This window comes from Molothrus aeneus, unplaced genomic scaffold, assembly GCF_037042795.1.
Source record: "Molothrus aeneus isolate 106 unplaced genomic scaffold, BPBGC_Maene_1.0 scaffold_40, whole genome shotgun sequence".
NCBI lineage: Eukaryota > Metazoa > Chordata > Aves > Passeriformes > Icteridae > Molothrus > Molothrus aeneus.
Window position 1 is genome coordinate 2,882,013 of NW_027099068.1, and position 22,119 is coordinate 2,904,131.

At 54.0% G+C, this 22,119-nt stretch overlaps 1 protein-coding gene across 1 annotated transcript in view; it reads left to right on the forward strand.

Moving 5' to 3' along the window:
• The window catches only part of LOC136570875 (zinc finger protein 774-like), a 233,612-nt gene extending 217,600 nt beyond the window's left edge, over positions 1–16,012 (forward strand). The window contains exons 3-5 of the mRNA XM_066571280.1: positions 1,155–1,169; positions 15,554–15,581; positions 15,637–16,012. Of these exons, the coding sequence (XP_066427377.1) occupies positions 1,155–1,169; positions 15,554–15,581; positions 15,637–16,012 (419 nt within the window). The remainder of the gene's footprint in view (positions 1–1,154; positions 1,170–15,553; positions 15,582–15,636) is intronic.
• The last annotated feature ends 6,107 nt before the right edge of the window (positions 16,013–22,119 follow it).

Genomic DNA, 22,119 nt, shown 5'->3' on the forward strand with positions numbered 1-22,119 from the left:
AAGAAACCAAGAGAAGTGTGCCCAAATGCCAAAGCTTTGCTCCTTTGCAACCTCCCACAGATCTGGCTCACAGGTGTCTTCAATCACAATTCCATAGGTAAGAAGAGGTCATGTCTTTCCCTGGGAAATGATGCATGGCTTTGGCAGAGTCACCTGTATGTATATTTACCCAGGACAGCAGTCCAGCTGTGTTGTTTGCACCTTGTTTGCAGAAGGATGAGTGCACTGGGAGGCCAATAACAAGTGACAAGGGTTCCTCCACTCTGTACTGCAGCCTGGGTGCCATTCAGCCCAGAGCCTGGGGATCATTTGTTCCCATGGACCAGTGCTTGCCAGTGTAATGAATTCCTGCACAGCTGGAAGAAGCAATTCTGGATTCAGCTCCAGCTCTTGGTGGGCTGCATGGTCATTGACAATGCTGCCCTTCCAGAAATTATTCTGCAGTTTCCTTTCATAATCATTTGAAGCTTTTAAACTTCACGTTTCAATGTGCTTTGCCTTAGGGAAAAACACTTCTGGGCCCAGTGCAAACTGTAACCTTTTGACAGTAAAGTCCTCATGGTTGCCAGCTTCTGATGTCACACAATGTCACCTGGCTGCAGGTGTTTGCTTTGCTCTGGGTCTAGTCCTGGCCTAGTAAAGCCCAGGCAGGGTGGCATGTTGCAGGGAAAATGGGTCCATGAGCTTATGGAGTTGCCATCAGCAGCAGAGTGAATGTGCCCTTTGGGGATTTCTCTGGAGACAAAATTAGGGACCTACTCCATGCCACAATATTCTCTTAGATCATTCTGAAATATCCTAGAAAAGGCTGTGAAACTTCACATCTCCTTGCACACCCACTGTTTGAAGAGGGGCATTTTTGTCCCTCCTCAAAGCCATTGCTCTTGCACACCAGAAACATGAACATCCACCAGCAGGAATGATGCATGGTCCTGCTGCTGCTGCTGCTTCAGAGCACTGGGCAGTGCAGACCTGGGTATTACCAATATGAGCGCTTAATCAGCATTTCATGCTCCTTCAAGCTGTCCAGATCTCAGGGCTTTTTGTCTCAAAGCAGCCACTGCACCATCTCTAGGGAAGAACAGGAAATGGGAACCAGCGACTGCCAGCCTTGCAGGGGTGTAGGGGAGAACCTGAAGTGTCTGCATCCAAAGATGAATGGGAAGAGTGTAATTGCCAAAGCAAACGCTTCATTAGCATAGCAGGACCAGTTCTTGACTGCATGCTTGCATGAAGATCATTTGGGATCTCCTTTTTGTATCTCATGCAGAAAAGGAGCTCTTAATAATACCACGCTACTTAAACCAGATTGGGATGTAGCTCTGTAGTGGTTCACAATGAAGCAGACTGCCTGCTTTGTCACTGCCAGCCCTGGTGAGCCTGCGAGGGACTGTAGTGTATCCCATGCCTGTTTTGCCTCCAAGAAAAGCTTGGTTTTCCATATTAGTGTGGAATAAGTACAAGAGTAATAAAATGGACAATTAAACTGGCCACTTTGGAGGATATGCTCATGCTTTCGCACGTCAGTCCTGTACCTCATGCTCCCAAGGCTTGTTACTCCTCATGAAATATTTTAACAAAATATCTCAGCTCTCTTGTTACATTTGAATAAAATTGCATCAGATCATCAAGAATTCTGCTGTCAGGAACAAGACAAGAGCCTTGCGACACTCACTTGCAGCTGTCCTGGATTTCTGCAGCCCTTTGTGAAAAGCTGCTGCAGACAGAGTGTTTGGAGTTGGTTTGGGCCTTTCTGGGAGATCTGTGGAGCAGTGTGCAGGGCTCTCCTGGCAGAAAACTGTTTGTCCAAGCCCAGGGACATGGTGCCGGCAGAAGCGGAGCGGCCCCGCTCCCAGCCCGAGAGTCTGTGAGCTGAGCCACGCCGGGGAGAAAAGACAGCGAGGGGCTCCAGCCCAGCTGCTTCCCCTGCCCTGACCGTTCCATGGAGCTCTGCCATGGGAGAAAGTCGACGCCGCATGAGCCACCGAGCTTCCATCAGCTGCTGGAACTGATCCGTGACAGCTCCTGTTCTTGCCGAGAGAGAACCTGGCGCCTTCTTGTAACGTGTGTCATGGGGGGATTCTGTTTGTTAATAAACTGCTGGGGTTTTTCCCGCTTTCATCTATTAGTAATAATTTCCTATTGCTGGAAAGGGATTGTTGGAACACTTTAGAGGAGATGACTTATTGCACAATATCCTGTTTTAAGTTGTCTCAAACTGTGTGAGACAGATGGCTTCACACAGGAGCATCCCCAAGGCTGCTGAGGGGAAGGCACAGAGGAAGACAAATCCAGTATTTCTGAGGGAAACTCCTTGACACCAAACCAACCTGAGTTGTCAAACAGCAGACCTGACGTTTCGAGTCATGGCCCAAAGGGGAAACCTTTCAGTGTGTTTGGTCCAGGCTGGGTTGTGCTCGAGGCAAAGGTGTGTCAGTGTGTTGGATAATACTCTTTTCTTGACCTAGAGATGGGGACACTGAGAGGTGTTTTAAAAACCTTTATTCCATTTTCAGTCTCATGAGAAGGGTGAGACAATACAGATGTTATAATTCACACCATCACAATCAGAAGCCAACTATTTCCTAATTACAATACATTATAAGTGTTTCTTGGTCTATCAGACTTTTGCCATGCCATGTTGTAGATGCCTTAAAGCCAATTATTTAAAACTACCCCTTGTGGGTCCCACTACAATGCATCTTTCATAGCTCTATTTTTCCAAAGTCTTATTTGCAAGGCCATCTTTTGAAACTTTTTTCCACCTCCATTCCTCTCTCAACAATATCTGTCCTATTCCATGGCATTTTTAAGTTAGCATTTCTTGTCTCAATGTTTATAAACAGATTCATACTGTGTGGGCCTTCTATTAGGCCCTGAAAACTTTCTACAAATCCATTTCCCACATCAGTGCACTTGGCTCCTTCTCTGCTCATTGTGCCTGGCAAGCACAGGAGCCCAGAGCTCCTGCAGAACCCATCACAGCACTCAGTGGGAGCAAACTTGTGTCCAGTCCTCACCTGGAGCTGTGGTGCCCAGCATTCCACCTCATTGGAATGAGGAACTGTTCCTGCTCTTTCAGAAGGAGCTAAGGAGGTTTGGCCTTCAGATCAGCTCCTTCCCAGCTCTTGATTTGCTGCCCTGGGGGAGCTGCTGCTTGTGGCAGCACTTGTTTCACAGCTGACAGCCCTGCTCTGCTGGCCTGCAGCCATTGCAGCAGCTTTTGCTGGTGACATTGAACGTTTCAGATCTTCTTAAGGAAAACTCAGGGCAGAACTTGTCAAAAGAGCATTGCCTGGATGATGTTTTTAACATTAGATCTTTCCTCCACCAGTGTTCATGTCCATGGGCCTGTGACCCCGAGTGGGTGCTGCCTCCTGAAATCCCAAACGGGGCAGGATGTCTCCCAGCTCCAACCTGCCTGCTCCAGGGGCAGTGTGCTCCGCTGGTGACGGGCACTGGCAGGGGCTGTCCCTGCAGGTCTGTGCAGCAGCAGGGCACCCCGCCAGCACGCCATCCCCACCTGGGGCAGGGGCACGGCTCTGGACAACCCGGGGACATTCTGCTGAGGAGGTGTCCCTGCAGGGGATGGGGTCCCAGGAGCTGGGTGATGTTGTCCTTCTCCCCTGTTTATACACAACTGCAACGGGGTCCACGATGGGGAGGGGATTCCTGATCAATGGGGGGGTCCTGGTGTGGTTACACCCATCAACATGGGGGGAAGGGGGGAGACGAGTGCAATGGAGGGCACAGAAAAGGGAGGACGAGAGGTGGGGAGGTGGCCACTTTGGGGTGTAAGGGTGGGAAAACTTGGAAATGGAGGCAACAAAATGGTGGGGCTGGATATGTTGCTGGCACTGTTTTGTGGGGAATCGACAGGAGGGGGAAGTGGGTAAAGGGGCACAGGAGGGAGGATGAGGGGAAGGTCCAGGGCAGCAGATGCTTTGCTGTCCAGGCAAAGGGAGAGAGGGGATCGGGAGGCGTCAGGGGATCGATAGCAACCCTGGGCCAAGTGACAACGACTGCCAGCCCATTGCCCCTCAGGTGAGGAAGGGTTTTGGGTACATGGGGACAGGAAGAAGGGGAAGTGGTTTTGAACTGGGGACCAAAAACTTTTCCTGAATTTTCCCCCAATTGTTTAACTGAATCATAAATCGAATGAAAATAAGGATAAATGGAAAAGAGGATAAAACCTCCCCACTTTAAAATTTCCCTCCATTTGTAAACCAAATAACTTGATCCCAACCACATCCAAAACTCAAGCAATAAAACCAATTCCCTCATAACATTCACAAAGTATTTGGAAAGAAAATGAACAAAAGCTTTCCAATTTCCCTTAGAAAAACAAATTCTCCAATCAACAAGGACACCCACAACCTTGGAATAGTCGTGTCTTTGAGGAGGACTCAGCTTAGGGTGACTAAGGTTGTTGCCCATCCTCAGACTTTGTTCCCACACCCAGCAGAAAAAGGAAAATGAAAAAACAGAAGACCCTCATATATATATATATATATATAGATAGATAGATAGATAGATAGATAGATAGATAGATAGATATAACTTACAGTTGCTCTTTGGGCCATTGCCCATTGGGTCAATGAAAATCTGCTGGGCAGGTGCTCAGCCCCTCAATTGGCCTCCGCTACTCCGGGAGCTCTTCGGCCTCTTCAGTCTTCGGAGGGTCCCGGTCGCCCTTTGGACAGCCCCCACTAAAACATGAGGGCTTCTCCTGGGGAAAGCGGCTGCGCCAACAGCGACTTTTGTCCTGCAGTGGGAGGCTGCAGGAGACACTTCTTCAGGGATCTCTTTGCAGAGGCCGCACGTTGGGTGCCACAGGTTGTGGCAGGTGGTCCTCAGAGCGCTGCAACCTTCCCGAAGAAACTTCTTGAAGAAGATACCTCGGGGCACAGGCAATGTCTGTGCTCATGCCGAGTGATTTCAGCTCTTCTGTGATCCCGGCGACGCAGGAGGAGAGACGGGGTCTTGGTGTGGGGTTCCAAGGAGAACCTTTCCTGAGCTTCATCCTCAAAAGGGTCCAGGGACAAAAAGCCACTCAGGCAGGGAAAGCAGGGCTTTATATTGGGATCTCGAAGGGCAGGGCAGAACACTAGAGTGAATGGGATCAGGGCACAGGGGCAGAGCAAAGGGGAAGGACCAAGGCGTTGCAAGGGATCAACATAAAGCAACAAAGGATTTTGGGGGTGATCTTTTTGCTCTCCCTAACCAGAGGTTATGGCTTAGGGGTTGGTCCTCCAGGGGAGTACAGCAGGCTTTTCCTTGGCCAGTTCTCCAGCCTCCACACAAAGTACCTTAAAAATCTTGAGTATCTCAAAGTATTAATGAGCCCCACTGAGTGTCAGTACAAAGCCCTCAAGGGACTCCTTAAAGCAGATAATTGGGGCCATGATTGCACAAACCTCTCCCAGAGTCTGTATCAAAAGGGAAACACCAGGTACCTTAAAATAACTGAAATAGTACCCTGAGGCATGAATGAGCCCCACTGAGTGTTGTTACTGACAAAGCCTCTCCAGGGACTAATTACAGCAGATAATTGGAGGCCATGATTGCACAGACCTCTCAGAGACTCCAAGGCAAAAGCAAAACCCAAAGTCCTTTGAAAAACCTGCAGTCCCTGGGAGCATTCAGGAGCCCCCAGGGCCATTCCTGAGCAAGGCTCCCCTGGGACTCCTTCCAGCAGATCCTTGAGGCCACTGGGATGTGGGCTACGGGGGGATGTTGAGGGCAGGACAAGGGGCTGACAGTGCCCAGCCTGGCTGGGGCTGTGCCAGGAGGCCCCAGGGCCTCAGGACAAGGTGTCTCCTCCCAGCCCTTGGTGCCACAGACCCTGCTGTGCCCCAGGGCACCCAGACTTGGCTTCTCTTTGTCCCCACCTGTCATCACTGCCTCCAGTTCTCTGCTCTGCCTGGGGCCTGGGGACACTTTCTCAGTCCTATCCCTCAGTGGGACCCATTAAAACTTCAAGAAACTTTGGAGTTGGATTGTGACTCGGAGTTCTGGAGAGATTTCTTCAGCTCCCTCTCAGGGACTGATGTTCAGGGCCTGAGCACAAAGCCCCAGGGGCTCATTGAAGTCCTGGTGCTGTGTCTGTGCTGCTGAGCTGGGCCGGGCTCCTGGCCCAGAGGCAGCTCCTGGCAAGGGCAGCAGAGCTGCAGAGAGACAGCTCTGGCCAGGAGCAGCTCCTGTGCACAGCCCAGCAGGGCTGGGGCACTGCCTGCAGCCAGCCCGGGCACAGCACAGAGGCACAGAGAGCTTCAATCACTCAGGGCTGGGAAGGGGCTGAGAAGTGCCTGGGGCACAATCACTGCCAGCCCTTGGCACAGCAACCTCTGGCTGCAGGACAATGCAGCTGCAGCTCCTGCAGTGATCTCCTGAAGCTGCAACATCCCAGTGCCTGCAGACCCTGTGAGTACCACTCTGAGTATTTCTGGTGCAGGGGAGGTGAAATGCTCATGAAGCTCTGATGTACTGAGGGGCTCTGATCAGTCACAGAATATTCCCAAGACAAGGATTTTGATAAAAATGAGGAAATTTCCTAAGACTTTGTTTTCAGTTTCCTATTATTGGAGAATGGCAGGGGGGGCGATAAATATTAAAGGATGATTATGGATTTTGACAAGTGCCTGAGACACCGGAACTGTTACTTTTAGTGATCAATAGGTTCACAGGAGATCCCTAATGTGCTTTCAGCCACTCCTCTGTCCATGGCTGGACCAGCATCACCTTTGCTGGACCCATGAGATTCCGTCTGAGCTGTCCTTTCTCCAAGCTGCAAACAGAACCTGCCCCCAGCCCATGCCCTGCAAACAGGCTGTAGGGGCACAGGGAGTGCACAGAGATTTGGGGTCTGTGAGTGCTGGCAGGGAGAGATCAGGCACAGGGAAACACCTGTAGGAGGAAAGTCTCCAGGAAACAGAGAGAAGATCAGGGAAGGAGAGAAAACAAAACCCAGCAATGCTGTGGCAGGCTAAGATTAGAGATGTGCACAGGATCCCCTGCAGTGCAGCCCCTCCCTCTGAACAAGCCCCCTCCCTCCTGTGCCCCAGCCAAGCCTCTGCCCTCAGGGCCGGGGCTCCAAGGCGTGCAGCCCCTCCTGTGCAGGCAGGGCTGCAGCAGAGCCGTGGGGCAGCTCTGCAGCCCCGGGCCCAGTTCCCTCTGCAGAGCACAGGGCTGGGAGCAGCTGCCCGGCCCTGGGGGCTCTGGAGGGGGCACAGCTGGCTCAGGGTGATGCTGTCCCCAGTGCCCGGCTCTGGGCAATGCTGTCAGTGCAGCCAGGGAAGGAGCTGCATCTCCCTTCATCCAATGCCATCAGAAGGACACTTGGGAGTCTCCCTGAGATTTCAGTCCAAGCTGGGAGCTTCAATCCAGGGTGCAAACCTGTCCTAGAGCATCTCTGAGTCATGAGATTGATGGGGAAAGGCAGAGGTGTTCTGACTCTGAAAATGCTGCTGGGTTGGTGAAATGAGCAATGCGAGTCCTTGGCTACAAATGTGCAGCTGGGCTGGGGTGGATCCATCTGCTCTCAGCAGTACCTGGTGACATTTTAGGGGAAGCATGGGAAGGTGATCACCCTCCACCTGAGACAGGTTAAAGCCCAGAGAAACTCTGAACAGGTCACAATGACAGACCATCTCTCCTCAGTCTCCACTCATCACTCTGCCTCACAGAACTTGCTCTGTTCTCCCTGAGTGCAGCAGAAATGCTGAGGGTTTCTGATATCCAAAAATACCAGAAGACATGTGGGGAAACTTATAAGAAAAACCCCAGAACTCTTGAACACAAAAGGATGTCTCTGTGTGTGTTTTGGGGAGAGTGTATGGGAAATGGCTTTGATTTTGGTTACAGGGATCTCCTCTAACTCTTCGCTGTCCTTTCTCCATGAACAGGTGCCCATGGCCAGCCCCAGCAAATGTCCAACAGCAGCTCTATCAGGCACTTCCTCCTGCTGGCATTGGCAGACACGCGGCAGCTGCAGCTCCTGCACTTCTGCCTCTTGCTGGGCATCTCCCTGGCTGCCCTCCTGGCCAACGGCCTCATCATCAGCGCCGCAGCCTGCGGCCACCACCTGCACACGCCCATGTTCTTCTTCCTGCTCAGCCTGGCCCTCAGCGACCTGGGCTCCATCTGCACCACTGTCCCCAAAGCCATGCACAATTCCCTCCGGGACACCAGCACCATCTCCTACTCAGCTTGTGCTGCTCAGCTCTTTTTCTTTCTGTTCTTTATCCCAGCAGGGTATTCACTGCTGACCATCATGTGCTACGGCCGCTACGTGTCCATCTGCAAACCCCTGCACTACGGGACCCTCCTGGGCAGCAGAGCTTGTGCCCACATGGCAGCAGCTGCCTGGGCCAGTGCCTTTCTCCATGCTCTCGTGCGCACAGCCAATACATTTTCCCTGTGCCATGGCAATGCCGTGGGCCAGTTCTTCTGTGAGGTGCCACAGATCCTCAGGCTCTCCTGCTCACACTCCAACACTCTCAGGGAAGTTGGACTCATCACAGTTAGTGCCTCTTTGGTATTTGGTTGTTTTGTGTTCATTGCTTTCTCCTATGTGCAGATCTTCAGGGCTGTGCTGAGGATCCCCTCTGAGCAGGGACAGCACAAAGCCTTTTCCACCTGCCTCCCTCACCTGGCCGTGCTCTCCCTGTTTGTCAGCACTGGCATATTTGCTCCGTTGAAGCCCCCCTCCATGTCCTCCCCATCCCTGGACCTGGCCCTGTCAGTTCTGTACTCAGTGGTGCCTCCAGCCCTGAACCCCCTCATCTACAGCCTGAGGAACCAGGAGCTCAAGGCTGCAGTGTGGAGACTGATGACTGGATGCTTTCAGGAACATTCATCTGCTTGCCAATTTCTGAAAATCACTTGTAATAAAAGTAATCTTTAATACTTCTTGTTGGTTTCAATTTGGCGGTTCTTTTTCTTTGTTTTAGTTTTTTTCATATTGTCCACAAAGAAATGTCATTGTTTGTGCCGTTTCTCATTTTGTTTCTCTCTGTCTTCCCTGTGGCCACAGACTGTGTCAATGAGCTCTTGGTGCCTTTAAAGGAACTAAAGCATCTCCCAGCAGAGTTTTCTGCAGAGATGCCCTTTTGATGCCTTCTCTGGAGCTGCAGCAGCAATGTCTGTGTGCAGAGCTGGGGCAGATCAGGGCTGGCCCAGCAGCTGTGCCCAGCAGCAGCAGCAGCACTTGGTGTTGCCAGTGCTGCTGCCGTGGCCCTGCCCCGCTGCCCTGGTGGCCCTGGTGTTGCTGCAGGGCCTGAGTGCTCTCGGGGCCGGGCACAGCCCTGGGGATGGCAGTGCCGGGGCTGCAGCAGGGACAGGCCATAGACACTGCTGGGGCAGCGCTGACGCCTCAGGCCAGGCCCTGGGGGCTCCAGGCTCCTTGCCCAGGCTCTCTCAAGAACACGGCCAGGCCAATGCTCAGCACAGAAACCCCCATGAGCAGCCCCAGGCTGGCCGTGGGCAGGCTGGGGGCAAACAGCATGGCTGGGGCTCTGCAAGGGCCCTGGGGCAGACGGGAAGGAGCAGCAGAGCAGGGGCTGATCCATCCCCAGTGCGCTGCACAGCCCAGGGCAGCGTCCCAGAGCCTCCTCATGCAGCTGCCAACAACATCCCCCCTCTGCAGCCCTGGCCTCTCCCCCAGCTCACACAGGTGCCCCAGCCTTGCAGGCACAGACACGGCAGCACTGGCTCAGCAGCCCCTGTTTGCATTGCCCACAGCAGGGGGAGCACCCCCATGCTGTTGCTGTGGGGACATGAACCTGAGGGAGCACAAATGCCATCAGCCCTGGGGCCAGCAAGGGCTGGGGGACACCAGGGAAACCACTCAGCTTTGTCCTGGCCTCTGCACTCAGCCAGAAAGTTTGTTCCCATCCGCTGGGAGTTTCCTGTGCCACTGCAGACGCTGTTGCTCAGAGCCAGGGCTGCCTGGCAGCCACCCCCAAACTGCCCTGAGCATTTCCTTTGCTTCGCCTTTGCTTTCTTTAGTCTTCCCTTGTGCAAATTTCCTCCCATTGCCCACCCCTGTTCCCTCCCCTGCAAAAAGCCCATCCCTGGTTGCCCTTTCCTCTCTGGCCCCACTGCCCATTGCAGTTCCTGACTTGGCCCCATGGGAACGTCCCTTGGGCAGCAGGATCATCCTACAAGTGCTGCAGGAATTGTCTGCAGGCTCCTGCAGTGCCTGCTGCTGCTCCCTTGCCAGAGGCACCCCAGGCCAGGGGGGCACATCTGGGCTGCTGTGTCTGCCTCTGGGGCTCCCTGTTCTGGGCAGTGAGGAGGAGCTGCAGAGGCTCTGCACGACTGACAGGATGGGCTCTGGGGCTGCCAGGAGAAGCTGAGGGACCTGGGCTGCTGGAGCTCCTCAAGAGGAGGCCCAGGGCTCATCCTGCAGCTGCTCCAAGGGTTCTTTCAGAGAATCCCAGAATCAGCAAGGCTGGAACAGGCCATGGAGATCATCAAGTCCAACCTGTACCCTGACACGGCCTTGTCTCCCCTGGGCCTCCTCCAGGATAAACAACCCCAGCTCCCTCAGCTGCTCCTCAAAGCTCTTGTGTTCCAGACCCCTCCCCAGCCTTGTTGCCCTTCTCTGGACACGCTCCAGCCCCTCCATGTCCTTCCTAAACTGGGGGCCCAGAACTGCAAACAGCACTCGAGGTGCTGCCCAAGCAGTGCTGAGCACAGGGGAACAATCCCTGCCCTGCTCCTGCTGGCCACACCATTCCTGAGCCAGGCCAGGAGCCATTGGCCTTCTTGGCCACCTGGGCACACGGCTGGCTCATGTCCAGCCTGCTGTCCATCTGTCCCTGCAGGTCCCTTTCTGCCTGGCTGCTCTCCAGCCCCTCTGTCCCCAGCCTGTAGAGCTGCAGGGGTTGTTGTGGCCAAAGTGCAGGACCCGGCACTTGGACTTGTTCAACCTCACCTTGTTGGATTTGGGCCCTGGATCCAGCCTGTCCAGGGCCCTGTGCAGAGCCCTCCTACCCTCCAGCAGATCCACACTCACACCCAGCTTGGTGTCATCTGCAAATTTGGTGATTTTCTATTCTTTTTCACACATGTGATAATCATTTCCCCAAAATCATTAACATATTTCCCCTCCCCTTAACCCATGTGTTCTTCTGTCCTGGGCATCTCTCTGCTGGTCCCTGGTGCTCGTGGAGCCCAATGTTCCCGTGGGCCTGGCTGAGCTGGCAGGACACTGAGGCTGCTGAACTTCCAGTTCCCCTTCTCACACAATGGGCATTGAGTGGTCTCCACAGGCCTGGGGTTGTGGAGAACAATCTCCAGGTGTCAGCTCAGCTGGTGGAGACAATTTATCATCTGGTAACATGAGGTCACAGAGTGGGCTGTGACATCACAGAGTGGATCATGTGAGGTCATTGAGCAGCTGTGGCATCATAGACTGCATCTGTGACATCACAGAGCCAGCTGTGACATCACAGGGCAGAGGTCTGACATCACAGGGCAGACTATGACATCACAGACTCGGGTGTGACATCAGAGAGCAGCTCTGTGACATCAGAGAATGGTCTGTGACATCAGAGAGCAGCTCTGTGACATCAAAGAATGGTCTGTGACATCCCAGAGGGGCTGTGTAACATTAGAGAATGGGCTGTGACATCACAGAGGAGGCTGTGACATCCCAGAGGGGCTGTGTGACATCCCAGCAGGGCTGTGTCAGGTCACTGGGTTGCTCACTCTGCCCCAGCTCCCCCTCACTGTTTCTCCCAACAAGTCCAATGCTGTCCATGCCCAGCAGGGTCCCTGTCCCCTGGGATCCCCCCGGCCCACCTGGAGCCACAGCCTCCACCAAAGGATGTTCCACAGGATCCACCCCAGAGCCTGACAGGGGACAAGGGGCCAGGGCTCTGTGACCAGGACATCAAGGACGGGGATTATCCAGGTCACTGTGGCCTGGGTTGGGTTGCCCAGGGCAGGAAAGATGTCTGGCAGCTGGAGCAGGGCCTGGGAAGGGCCTCCAAGGTGGGGCTGGAGCCCTTGGGCTGTGAGCAGAGGCTGAGGGAGCTGGGCTTGTCCAGCCTGGAGCAGGGAAGGCTGAGGGGCTCCTCATCCCAGCCTGGCAGTGCCAGCGAGGAGGGGATGGAGAACACAGAGCCAGGCTCTTCACAGGGGGGCTGGTGGGAGACAAAAGCCAATGGGTGGGAGGGGAAAGAGGGGAGATCAGCCAGGGCATGAGGAGATGAAATGAGTCAGGCTGCTTTCAGCATTTCCTCAGCACCAAGAGCAGCCTGACCTCCCTTCTCCATCCACCACTGGCAGCTTTGCAAATCAGGAATTGTTTGAGCTGTTGTGCACCCATGTAGAGAGCTTTTTGAATAATTGGTTAGCTGAGAAAAGACATTTCGATGTGATACCAATAGATAAAGATAGGAGAAACAAGCTGGGAACTGAGCAACCAGTGTCCAATCACTGACAAAGGTCACAGTGACCTTCTCTGAAACGAGAAGACGGGGGAGAAAATTGCTTGCCAGAAAATGTAGTTATCTTAGGTAGAGAAGTTAGAAGAATGCAAATATAGAAGCAAAATAATTGTTAGAAGATAAGAGTAGGTGTAGTTAATCTAAGTGTGCTTTAACCAATGATGAGCTCAGCTTTTGCAATATGTATAAGCTTCATTAACACCAATATAAATATGTGTAAGCTTTCAATAAAGTTCGAGATTTGCTATTCATGCATATAGTGTGTCGCATTTCTCCCGCCGTTCACGACACCCCCACACCAGGATGAGCATCCTGATACAAGAACTTAATTGTGTTTATATCTATTACCACATTTGTCTAAAATTAATTTTAGTATCGAAATCACCTGTGGATGGTGCACTCATCAGACACTACTGGGACATTGCACATAGCTCAGGGAGGAGCGTGATTGTTATTAAATTGTGTCCTGTTCAACTGTGGTCTGCTGGCCTTGAAGAGAAACTTTCTGTGCCTCTGAGTCCCACCAGTTCCTGACCCCCAAAGGACACAAACCTGATGAGTTGTGGTTCCCACTCCAATGGTGGCACTTGGACCTCCCTCCATCCCCAGAGCAGAGCTCCCTTGTCCCAGAAAGTGCCTGGCAATGCAGGGATGAAGGAAACAGGACAAGCTGTGGGGATCAGGTGCAGGGCACAGCCAGGGAAATGAATGACTTTTGCATTTTACAGAGCTGTGCCTTCCCTTGGCTTTGCTGGCTGACAATAAATGAACATCCCTCTGGTCTCTGGCAGCTCCTTCTCCAAGGAAAGCAGGGGGGAATTGGAGCCAAGGAGCTGAAACCTGCAGGTCCAGCCTGGGCTGGAGGGAGCTCAGATTTGCACAAGGCTGCTCTGAGTGCCAGGGCTTGGATGGGGGAAATGGTGGGATAGGGGTAGGGACAGAGTCTGATTGATTGTCAGACATAAAGGGTCTTGATTTTCATATCTATTCCAAATGCATGAGGAGGTACTTGGATTCAGTATCAATTGGAGATTGCACATATCAATGAATTTACAGGAAAACCTAAACAGGACCAAAAAATATTTCCTCACTGTCTTTGTAAATATAATATATTCACTTGGAATGCAGTTCTGAAATCTGTCCAATTAACCACGAAAGATTTGGAAATGTAAATCAGATTATTCCCAGAGGCTCAGCTTCTTAAGGTGTGCTGAATGTTAATGAGCTCTGGGGCACTGAATTCCTGAACTGAAGAGCTGAAGGCTGAACAAGCCTCTGGAGAAGTGGAATTCAGAGGCAGCCTCCAAGTTTTTAGAGTGTGTGGAGGACAACTTTTTGTCACAGCTGGTGAGTGAGCCCAGCAGGGGAGGGACTATGCTGGACCTGTTGTTTGGGATTAGAGATGGGCTGGGGGGAGATGTGGTGGTTGGAGGCCGCTTGGGGCATAGTGAGCATGAAATTATAGAGTTCCCAATATTTGTGAAATCAGGAGGAACATCTATAAGACTTTTACATTGGACTTCTGGAGGGCAGACTTTGGCCTGATTAGCAGACTTATTCAGAGAGTTCCTTGGGAAGCAGCCCTTAAAAACAAAGGAGTTTGGGAAGGGTGGGTGTGCTTCAAAACAGAGATCTTGTGGGAACAGGAACAGACTGTCCCTGTGTGCTGAAAGAAGAGTTGATGAGGCAAACGTCCAGCCTGGATGGGCAAGGAGGTTTTGATGGAACATAGGAATAAAAAGAGGATTTATCATCTTTGGAAGGAGGGTCAGGTCTCTCAGCAAGTATTTAAGGGGGTTGCTCGGGCACGTAGGAAAGAAATTAGGGAGGCCAAAGGGCAGTATGAACTTAACTTGGGACATTTTGTAAGGGATAATAAAAAAATGTTTTTACAAATATATTAATGGCAAAAGGAAGGGTAGGACCAACCCTTGTTCTTTATTAGATGTGGGAGGGGACTTAGTAACCGCAGATGAGGAGAAGGCAGAGGTGCTTAACACCTTCTTTGCCTCAGTCTTTAGTGGAAGACTTGCCTACAGGATAACTGTCCTCTTGGGTTGGTAGACAGTGTCAGAGAGCAGAATGATCTGCCCGGGCCAGGGGCTGCACTGCCAGCCCAGAGCCACGTGGGGATCGCCCGGTACCGGCAGGGCAGCAGGGAAACCGGCACTGGGGGAGCAGAAATGGGCAATACGAGAGCTGGGGGTGCTCCAGAAGCCTGGACATGTTGGGAGCATGGACAGGGGGGACCCATGGATACCCCAGGACCCTGAAACAGGGACCCCAGACAGTGCTGACCCCTGGGACGCCTGTGATGCCAAAGTGGTGAGCCCAGAGAAGGGGAACCTGCGGGATTGCCAGGAGCCCCAGCAGCCCAGAGAGGGGAACACCAATACAAACTTGAACTGGAGCAACCCAGACAGGGGGGGCCTCCAGGAGCCCAAAGTGGAGAGACCAGAGAGGGGAAACTGAGGGCTGGGTGTTTTTGCTGCATCTTGGTCATTTGTGTATTTTGGGGGCCTGAATCTTGGTGCTTTGAAGGTTTATATGGGTGGCAGATTCCCAGTGACTTCTAGGGATGGGCTTGGGCAGTAGGAACCCCCTAACCCAATGTGCTCATCCATTGTATTTTTCCCCGAACCAGGATTTCTCTTTCCCAAACCTTGGCTGGATGGAGAAGGAGGCTGTGAGGAAGAGGAAGATGTCCCAGGACACGCAGGCAGGTGAGGAGGAAGTCAGTGCCCCTTTCCCCCTCTCTCCTGCTCCATCTCCCAGCCCAGCACGGGCCCTGGCTGCAGGACAATCCTGCTGCCGATGCCGTCCTGCCAGGGACACATTGGGAGGATCTCCTTCCCTCTGGCATGGAGGCAAATCCCATCCTCTCCTTGTCCTTCCTCCCCCAGACCAGGAGCTGAGGATGGACACCAGGGAGGACAAATCCCCATGGTATAATCTGATGGAAGAGGATCTTTTGAGTGACTCCACAGCACAGGAATGCAAGAGGGTGGAAAATCCCTGGAGATCCCACACAAGGAGGGGCTGCAAGCCCAGCCCAGGGTGCTCTGAGGCGGAAAGAGCCACCCTGTGCCAGGAAGGTGGACAGAGCTTCAGCCAGAGCTCGGAGCTGGTGGCCCATGAGCAGCTTGGAGGGTGGGAAGAGCTTCAGGCAGAGCAACAGCCTGATCTGCCACCAGATGATCCACACTGGGGAATGGCCTCAGGAGTGTGGCAAGCGTGGCAAGTGTGGAAAGGGCTTCAGCTGCAGCTCCACCCTCATCATCCACCAGTGCATCCACACTTGGCAGAGGCCCTACCAGTGTCCTGAGTGTCTGAAGAGGTTTCAGAGCAGCTCCCATCTCCTCCTGCACCAGCGGATTCACACTGAGGAGAGGCCCTTCCACTGCCCTGACTGTGGGAAGGGATTCAAGCACAACTCCACCCTCGTCAGGCACCGGCGCATCCACACCGGGGAGAGGCCCTACAAGTGCTCTGAGTGTGGGAAGAGCTTCAGCCAGAGCTCTCACTTGAACAAACACCAACAGAGGCACCGGTAAGGGAAGCCCTGGAATGACTCGACTGAAGGAGGAGCTTCATGCACTGCTCCAGCTTCATCCCCTATTGGAGGACGCACGTTGGGAAGAGTTCTGGTGATCCATGTTCCCTGTGATCCATGATGGGAAGACACCTGTCCCTTTTCCTGCCCCTGCCAATGACATGATGGGAGATGGAAGAACATGAGGGTCTGGCCATGGCCGTGTCATTACAGTCACTCCCACCTCAGGTCATTGCCAGGGGCAGGAAAGGGACTCTCTCTCTCCCTGAGAAGAAAGGTGTCCTTTCCAGGCAGGACAGAATACGTGGCTGGGAAGAGCCAGTCGCTGGTGATGTAGTTTTCCCTGTAAATAGATTTTCTTATCCCTTCTGTTACCAATATTATTTCTGTTCCTGTTTGTTCTTTATGTCGTTGCTGTTCCCAGGAAATTGTTCTTATCCCAGCCTGGGATCTTTGTCTTTTGTGCTTTCCATGGGAGGTGGGAGGGCAGCGAGGGCAGCGCAGTTTTAGCGGGAGCAGGAATTTGAGGAATCCCGTTCCTGAACCCCAGCAGGTGGAAACCGAGCATCCCAGCTGGTGCCAGCCCTGGTGGCCATGGCAGCAGCCTTGGGAGCGGGTCCCTGGCTGGGGCTGTGGGAACCTCTTCCCTCTGGTGCCCAGGGACAGGAGTGGAGGGAACGGCTGCAGCTGAGTCGGGGCAGGCTCAGGTTGGATGTCAGGAAAAGGTTTTTGCCCAGAGGCTGCTGGGGCCCTGGCCAGGCTCCCCAGGGAAGGGTCCCAGCTCCAGGGCTCTCTGAGCTGCAGCAGCGTTTGGCCAGCGCTGCCAGGCCCAGGCTGGCATTGTTGGGGTGTCCTGTGCAGGGCCAGCAGTTGGACTGGAGGATCCTGATGGGTCCCTCCCAGCTCAGCCAATTCTGTGCTTCTGGGATCCCATCAGCCTGGGGACGGGACTGCCAATGGTTGCCATGGCAACGGGCTCCGGCTCCAGGCCTGAGCTGGTTTCCATGGCAACCGCCCCTGGCATGGGGTCTCCACGGAGCTGCTGAGGGACTGAGCATAGCAACAGGGGGCTGGTGATGGTTGCCATGGAAACTGACCATAGCAACAGGGGGCGGGTGATAGTTGCCATGGAAACTGACCATAGCAACAAGGACTGGTGATTGTTGCCATGGAAACTGATCATAGCAACAGGGGCTGGGGATGGTTGCCATGGAAACTGACCATAGCAACATGGAGCTGGTGATGGTTGCCATGGAAACTGACCATAGCAACAGGGAGCTGGTGATGGTTGCCATGGAAACTGACCACAGCAACAGGGGCCTGGTGATGGTCGCCATGCAATGGTGATGGTTGCCCGTGGCACTGCTGCCATTCTCTGCTGCTGCTGGGGCACTCGGGGCTCTGGCTGAGCAGCAAAGGTGACCCTGAGCCAGGAGCTTTCCTTGCCTGCAGCAAAGCCACGGCACGCAAAGCCCTTCCTGGGGCTGTGCCCTGTGCCAGCAGGGATTGTGCCAGCGGAGCTGACCCGAAATTTCTTCTCCCAGGCAGCTTTAGGACACACAACATGGAAAAGCCAGAGGCCACTCTCAGCTCTGTGCAGTCCCCCAGCAGAATCCTGAGTGTGAAGCAGCCTGGGAACAGGGTTTAGTGTCAGGGGAGGGGAACTCAGAGCCCTTCCCTGCCCTGTGGGCTGAGGCTCTGCATTTCCAATGGCCCTGCAGCTGCCAAAGGGGCCTTTTTGGCTCAGCTGAGAACAGTTCTGCTGAGAGCCTGTCCTAAACCTGCTTTTCCTGCAAATGTGCCAAATCAATTCTCTTTTTTTGCAGCCCCAGGTCTTGTGTGAGTGCAAGTCTGACAACTGAAGGATGGAACAGCTCTACTTGGAGGGAGTTCTCTTTTTCTTGATTTGTTTTTTTGTTTATTTGGTTGGTTTGGCTTGATTTAGTTTTTTATTCTTTGTTCTGTTTTGGTTGGTTCATTTGTGTTGTTGTTTTGGTTTGGTTGTTTGGTTATGGCGCTGGGGTTTCTTTTGATATGGTTTTGTTTGGTTTTTTATTGTTTTTTTCATTTTTTGGTTCTTCTTTTTTTTATTTTTTGGTTTATATGGTTTTGGGGTTTTTTTTAATTCTCTCTTCCTAGAAGCTCTGGGCAGAGCTCTGTGACTGTGTCTGACACTTGTCTGTGGCACTGTGCAGGTGGCCAGGGGGACCTTCCCCGAGCTGTGTGCAGAGGAATCCACATCAGCCCAGGTCGGGGTGGGCAGTGGCCGCTCAGTTCCATGGACTGGACGCGGCTCTGGACGCTTCCCTTGGAGCGACTGCAGGGAGGGAACGCTGGGGCTGTCACTGCTGGGGTGTCACACACAGGGGACACTGGGGCTGTCACCGCTGGGGTGTCACACACAGGGGACACTGGGGCTGTCACCAATGGGGTGTCACACACAGGGCAACGCTGGGGCTGTCACTGCTGGGGTGTCACACACAGGGGACACTGGGGCTGTCACCAATGGGGTGTCACACACAGGGCAACGCTGGGGCTGTCACCGCTGGGGTGTCACACACAGGGCAATGCTGGGGCTGTCACTGCTGGGGTGTCACACACAGGGGACACTGGGGCTGTCACCAATGGGGTGTCACACACAGGGGACGCTGGGGCTGTCACTGCTGGGGTGTCACACACAGGGGAACACTGGGGCTGCCCCACTTCTGCCGTGTCCCCAACAGCTCTGCCAGCACCTTGAGGGAACACAAAGGTTGAGCCAAAGGATGAGAATTGCAGAAGGGGCTGAGCTGGGAGGGACCCAATGGGATCATCAAATCCCAGAATCACAGAATCAGAGAATTACTGGGTTGGAAGAGACCTTCAAGACCATCAAGTCCCACCCATGCCCTAACACTTCAACTAAACCATGACACTGAGTGACACATCCAGCCTTTTATAAACACATCCAGAGATGGTGACTCCATTACCTCCCCGGGCAAACCAATCCAGGACTTTATCACACATTCTGTGAAAACCCTTCTTCCTAATATCCAACCTATATTTCCCTTGGTGCAGCTTAAGATTGTGTGCTCTGCATCTGTCAGTTGCTGCCTGGAGAAAGAGACTGACCCCCAGCTGACTACAACCTCCTTTCAGGAAGGTGGAGAGAGTGGTAAGGTCACCTCTGAGTCTCCTTTTCTCCAGACTGAACAACCCCAGCTCCCTCTCCTCACAGGATGTGTGTTCCAGACCCCTCCCCAGCCTTGTTGCCCTTCTCTGGACACGCTCCAGCCCCTCCATGTCCCTCCTTAGTTGGGGCACCCAGAACTGGACACAGCACTCAAGGTACGGTGCCAGTACAGGGCAAGAATGCCAGGTACACCAGAGCCAGGTACAGGTGGAGAATGATCTCCCTGCTCCTGCTGGCCACACTGTTCCTGATCCACACCAGGAGCCCTTGGCCCTCTTGGCCACCAGGGCACTCTGCTGGCTCATGTGCAGCCGGCTGCCAACCAGCACCCCCAGGTCCCTTTCTGCCTGGGCACTGTCCAGCCACACCGTCCCCAGCCTCTGGCCTTGCAGGGGTTATTGTGGCCAAAATGCAGGACTCGGCACTTGGACTTAATTAACTCATCTCATCGGACTCTGCCCCTCCCTCCAACCATTCCAGGTCTCCCTGCAGAGCCCTCCTACCTTCCAGGAGATGGACACACGCTCCCAGCTTAGTGTCATCTGCAGATTTACTAATGAAAGACTCAAGCCCCTCATCCATGGTGTCAATAGAAATATTGAACAGAGCCGGCCCCAGCACAGAGCCCTGAGGGACACCACTGGTGCCTGGCCCCAGCTGGATGCAGCACCGCTCACCACCACTCTCTGGGCCCATCCAGCCAGTTCTGAACCCAGCACAGAGTGCTCCTGTCTCAGCCCTGGGCTGCAGCTTTTCCAGGAGTGTGCTGGGGGAGACAGTGCCAAAGGCCTTGCTGGAGTCCAGGCACACAACACCCACAGCCTTTCCTGCATCCACCAGGAGGCTCACCTGGTCATAGAAGGAGACCAGCTTGGTCAAACACGACCTACCCCTCCTAAACCCCTGCTGGCTGGCTCTGATCCCCTGGCCATCCTGGAAGTGCTGGGTGATGACACTCACTAGAAACTGTTCCATTGCCTCACTGGGTACTGAGGTCAGGCTGCCTGGCCTATAATTACCAGGATCCTCCTTTGCACCCTTGTTGTGAATGGGTGTCACATTGGGCAGCTTTCAGTCATCTGGAACCTCACCAGGGAGCCAGGACTGCTGGTAAATGATGGAGACTGGCTTGGCAAGCTCAGCTGCCAGCTCCCTCATCACCCTGGGGTGGATCCCATCTGCTCCCAGGGATCTATGAACATCCAAGCAGCTCAGCAGTTCTCTGACTGCCTTCTCCTGGATAACAGGGGCCCATTCTGCTCCCTGATGCTCTTCCATGATGCTGTAGCTGCTCAATGACCTCACACAACAAACTCTGTGATGTCATAGCCCAATCTGTGATCTCACAGAACCCACTCTGTGCTGTCACACAGCCCCTTGCTGACATCCCAGCTGCTCTGTGCCTCTATGACACAGCCACAGAGGTGCCACTGTGACACAGCCCTCTCTGGGACATCCCACATCCCCTGCCAGTGCTGAGCCCTGGGAGCTCTGTCTGTGCCCTGCTGGTGTCCCTGAGGGGCCCTGGCAGTGCCCCAGCCCTGCTGGGCTGTGCACAGGAGCTGCTCCTGGCCAGAGCTGTCTCTCTGCAGCGCTGCTGCCCTTGCCAGGAGCTGCCTCTGGGCCAGGAGCCCGGCCCAGCTAAGCAGCACAGACACAGCACCAGGACTTCAATGACCCTCGGGGGCTTTGGTGCTCTTTGCATCAGAGCCAGTCCCTCAGAGTGGGCTCAAAGACTTCTCAAGAACTCAAAATCAGATTCCAAGTCCAAACTTTCTTGAACTTTTAATGGGTCTCACTGAGGGACAGGACTGAGAAAGTGTCCCTAAGTTCCAAGTAGAGCAGAATACTGGAGATAGTAATGATAGCTGGGGACAAGCAAGGGAAAGGTGTCTCTGGTGCTGAGCAAACCTGGATGTGTTTCAGGAATGCAAAGGGCCAAGGCCTGAGCCCCAGCCCTGGCCAGGCAGATCCTGTCCCTCCCTCCTTGCTCAGGGCTCTTCCCGGGATGGGCACTGGCATGTGGGGATGGGCAATGCCAAGGGCAGGAGCATGGGGCGGCCCCTGCCAGGCTGCTGAGCAGGGACAAGGAGGCCATGAGGCCCCAGGCCTGCAAGGGTCACTTGTCCCCTCCTCACGGCTCAGGCCCAGGCCCAGCAGCCATGGCCAAGGTGCTGCCCAAGCTGGCTCTGGCAGGGCTGTCTTGCAGCTGCTGCCCATCCCTGTGCCCTGTGCAGCCCAGGCTGTCCTACGGTGTCCCTGCCCTGCACCTCTGTCCCTGCAGGCTGTCGGCATCCCCTGGCTGCCCCACCTGGCTGGGCCCTTCCTTTGCTGGCAGCTCTGCCTCCTGCCTGCCCCTGCCTGCCCACACAAAGCCTTGGGCTGCTCCAGGCTCCTGCTGGGGACGTGCTGCACCACAGCCCTGCCCTGGCAGGGAAATTCCTTTCTCCTGGTGCCACTCTGGGCCTCCCCAGCTGCCCTTGTGCTGCATTCCGCCCCAGCGAGGGCCACAACAACTCCCCCGGCCCCGGAGTCTCAGACCTCAGGCAGCCACTGGTGACCAACAGGGACAGGAATGCAACAGGATGGATCCGGCTTTAGCAAAATCCAGGACCCTCTCTTGAGCCCGGGAACAAGACAAGAAATGAGGGGCGGGCCGGGTCATGGGTTTCACATGACAGGGTAGGGGTGGAGTTTAGGGTCAGGGTCCAATAGCAGGAGGAGCAGGGGACTGCAAATGGGTGGATCAAGGAGCACAACCAATGGAAAAAAATAAGGTGGGGACACTGCAGTAGAATTTAAAGCAATGAGGGCACAGAAAAGGAAGAACATTCTGGGGCCATTCCTATTTTGGTCAGATGGGGTGGAGTGTCTTTTCCCGGGCTTGCAGGGCCACGCTCCACAGGGTGGAGGGGTGGAATCTTCGTTCAATCACG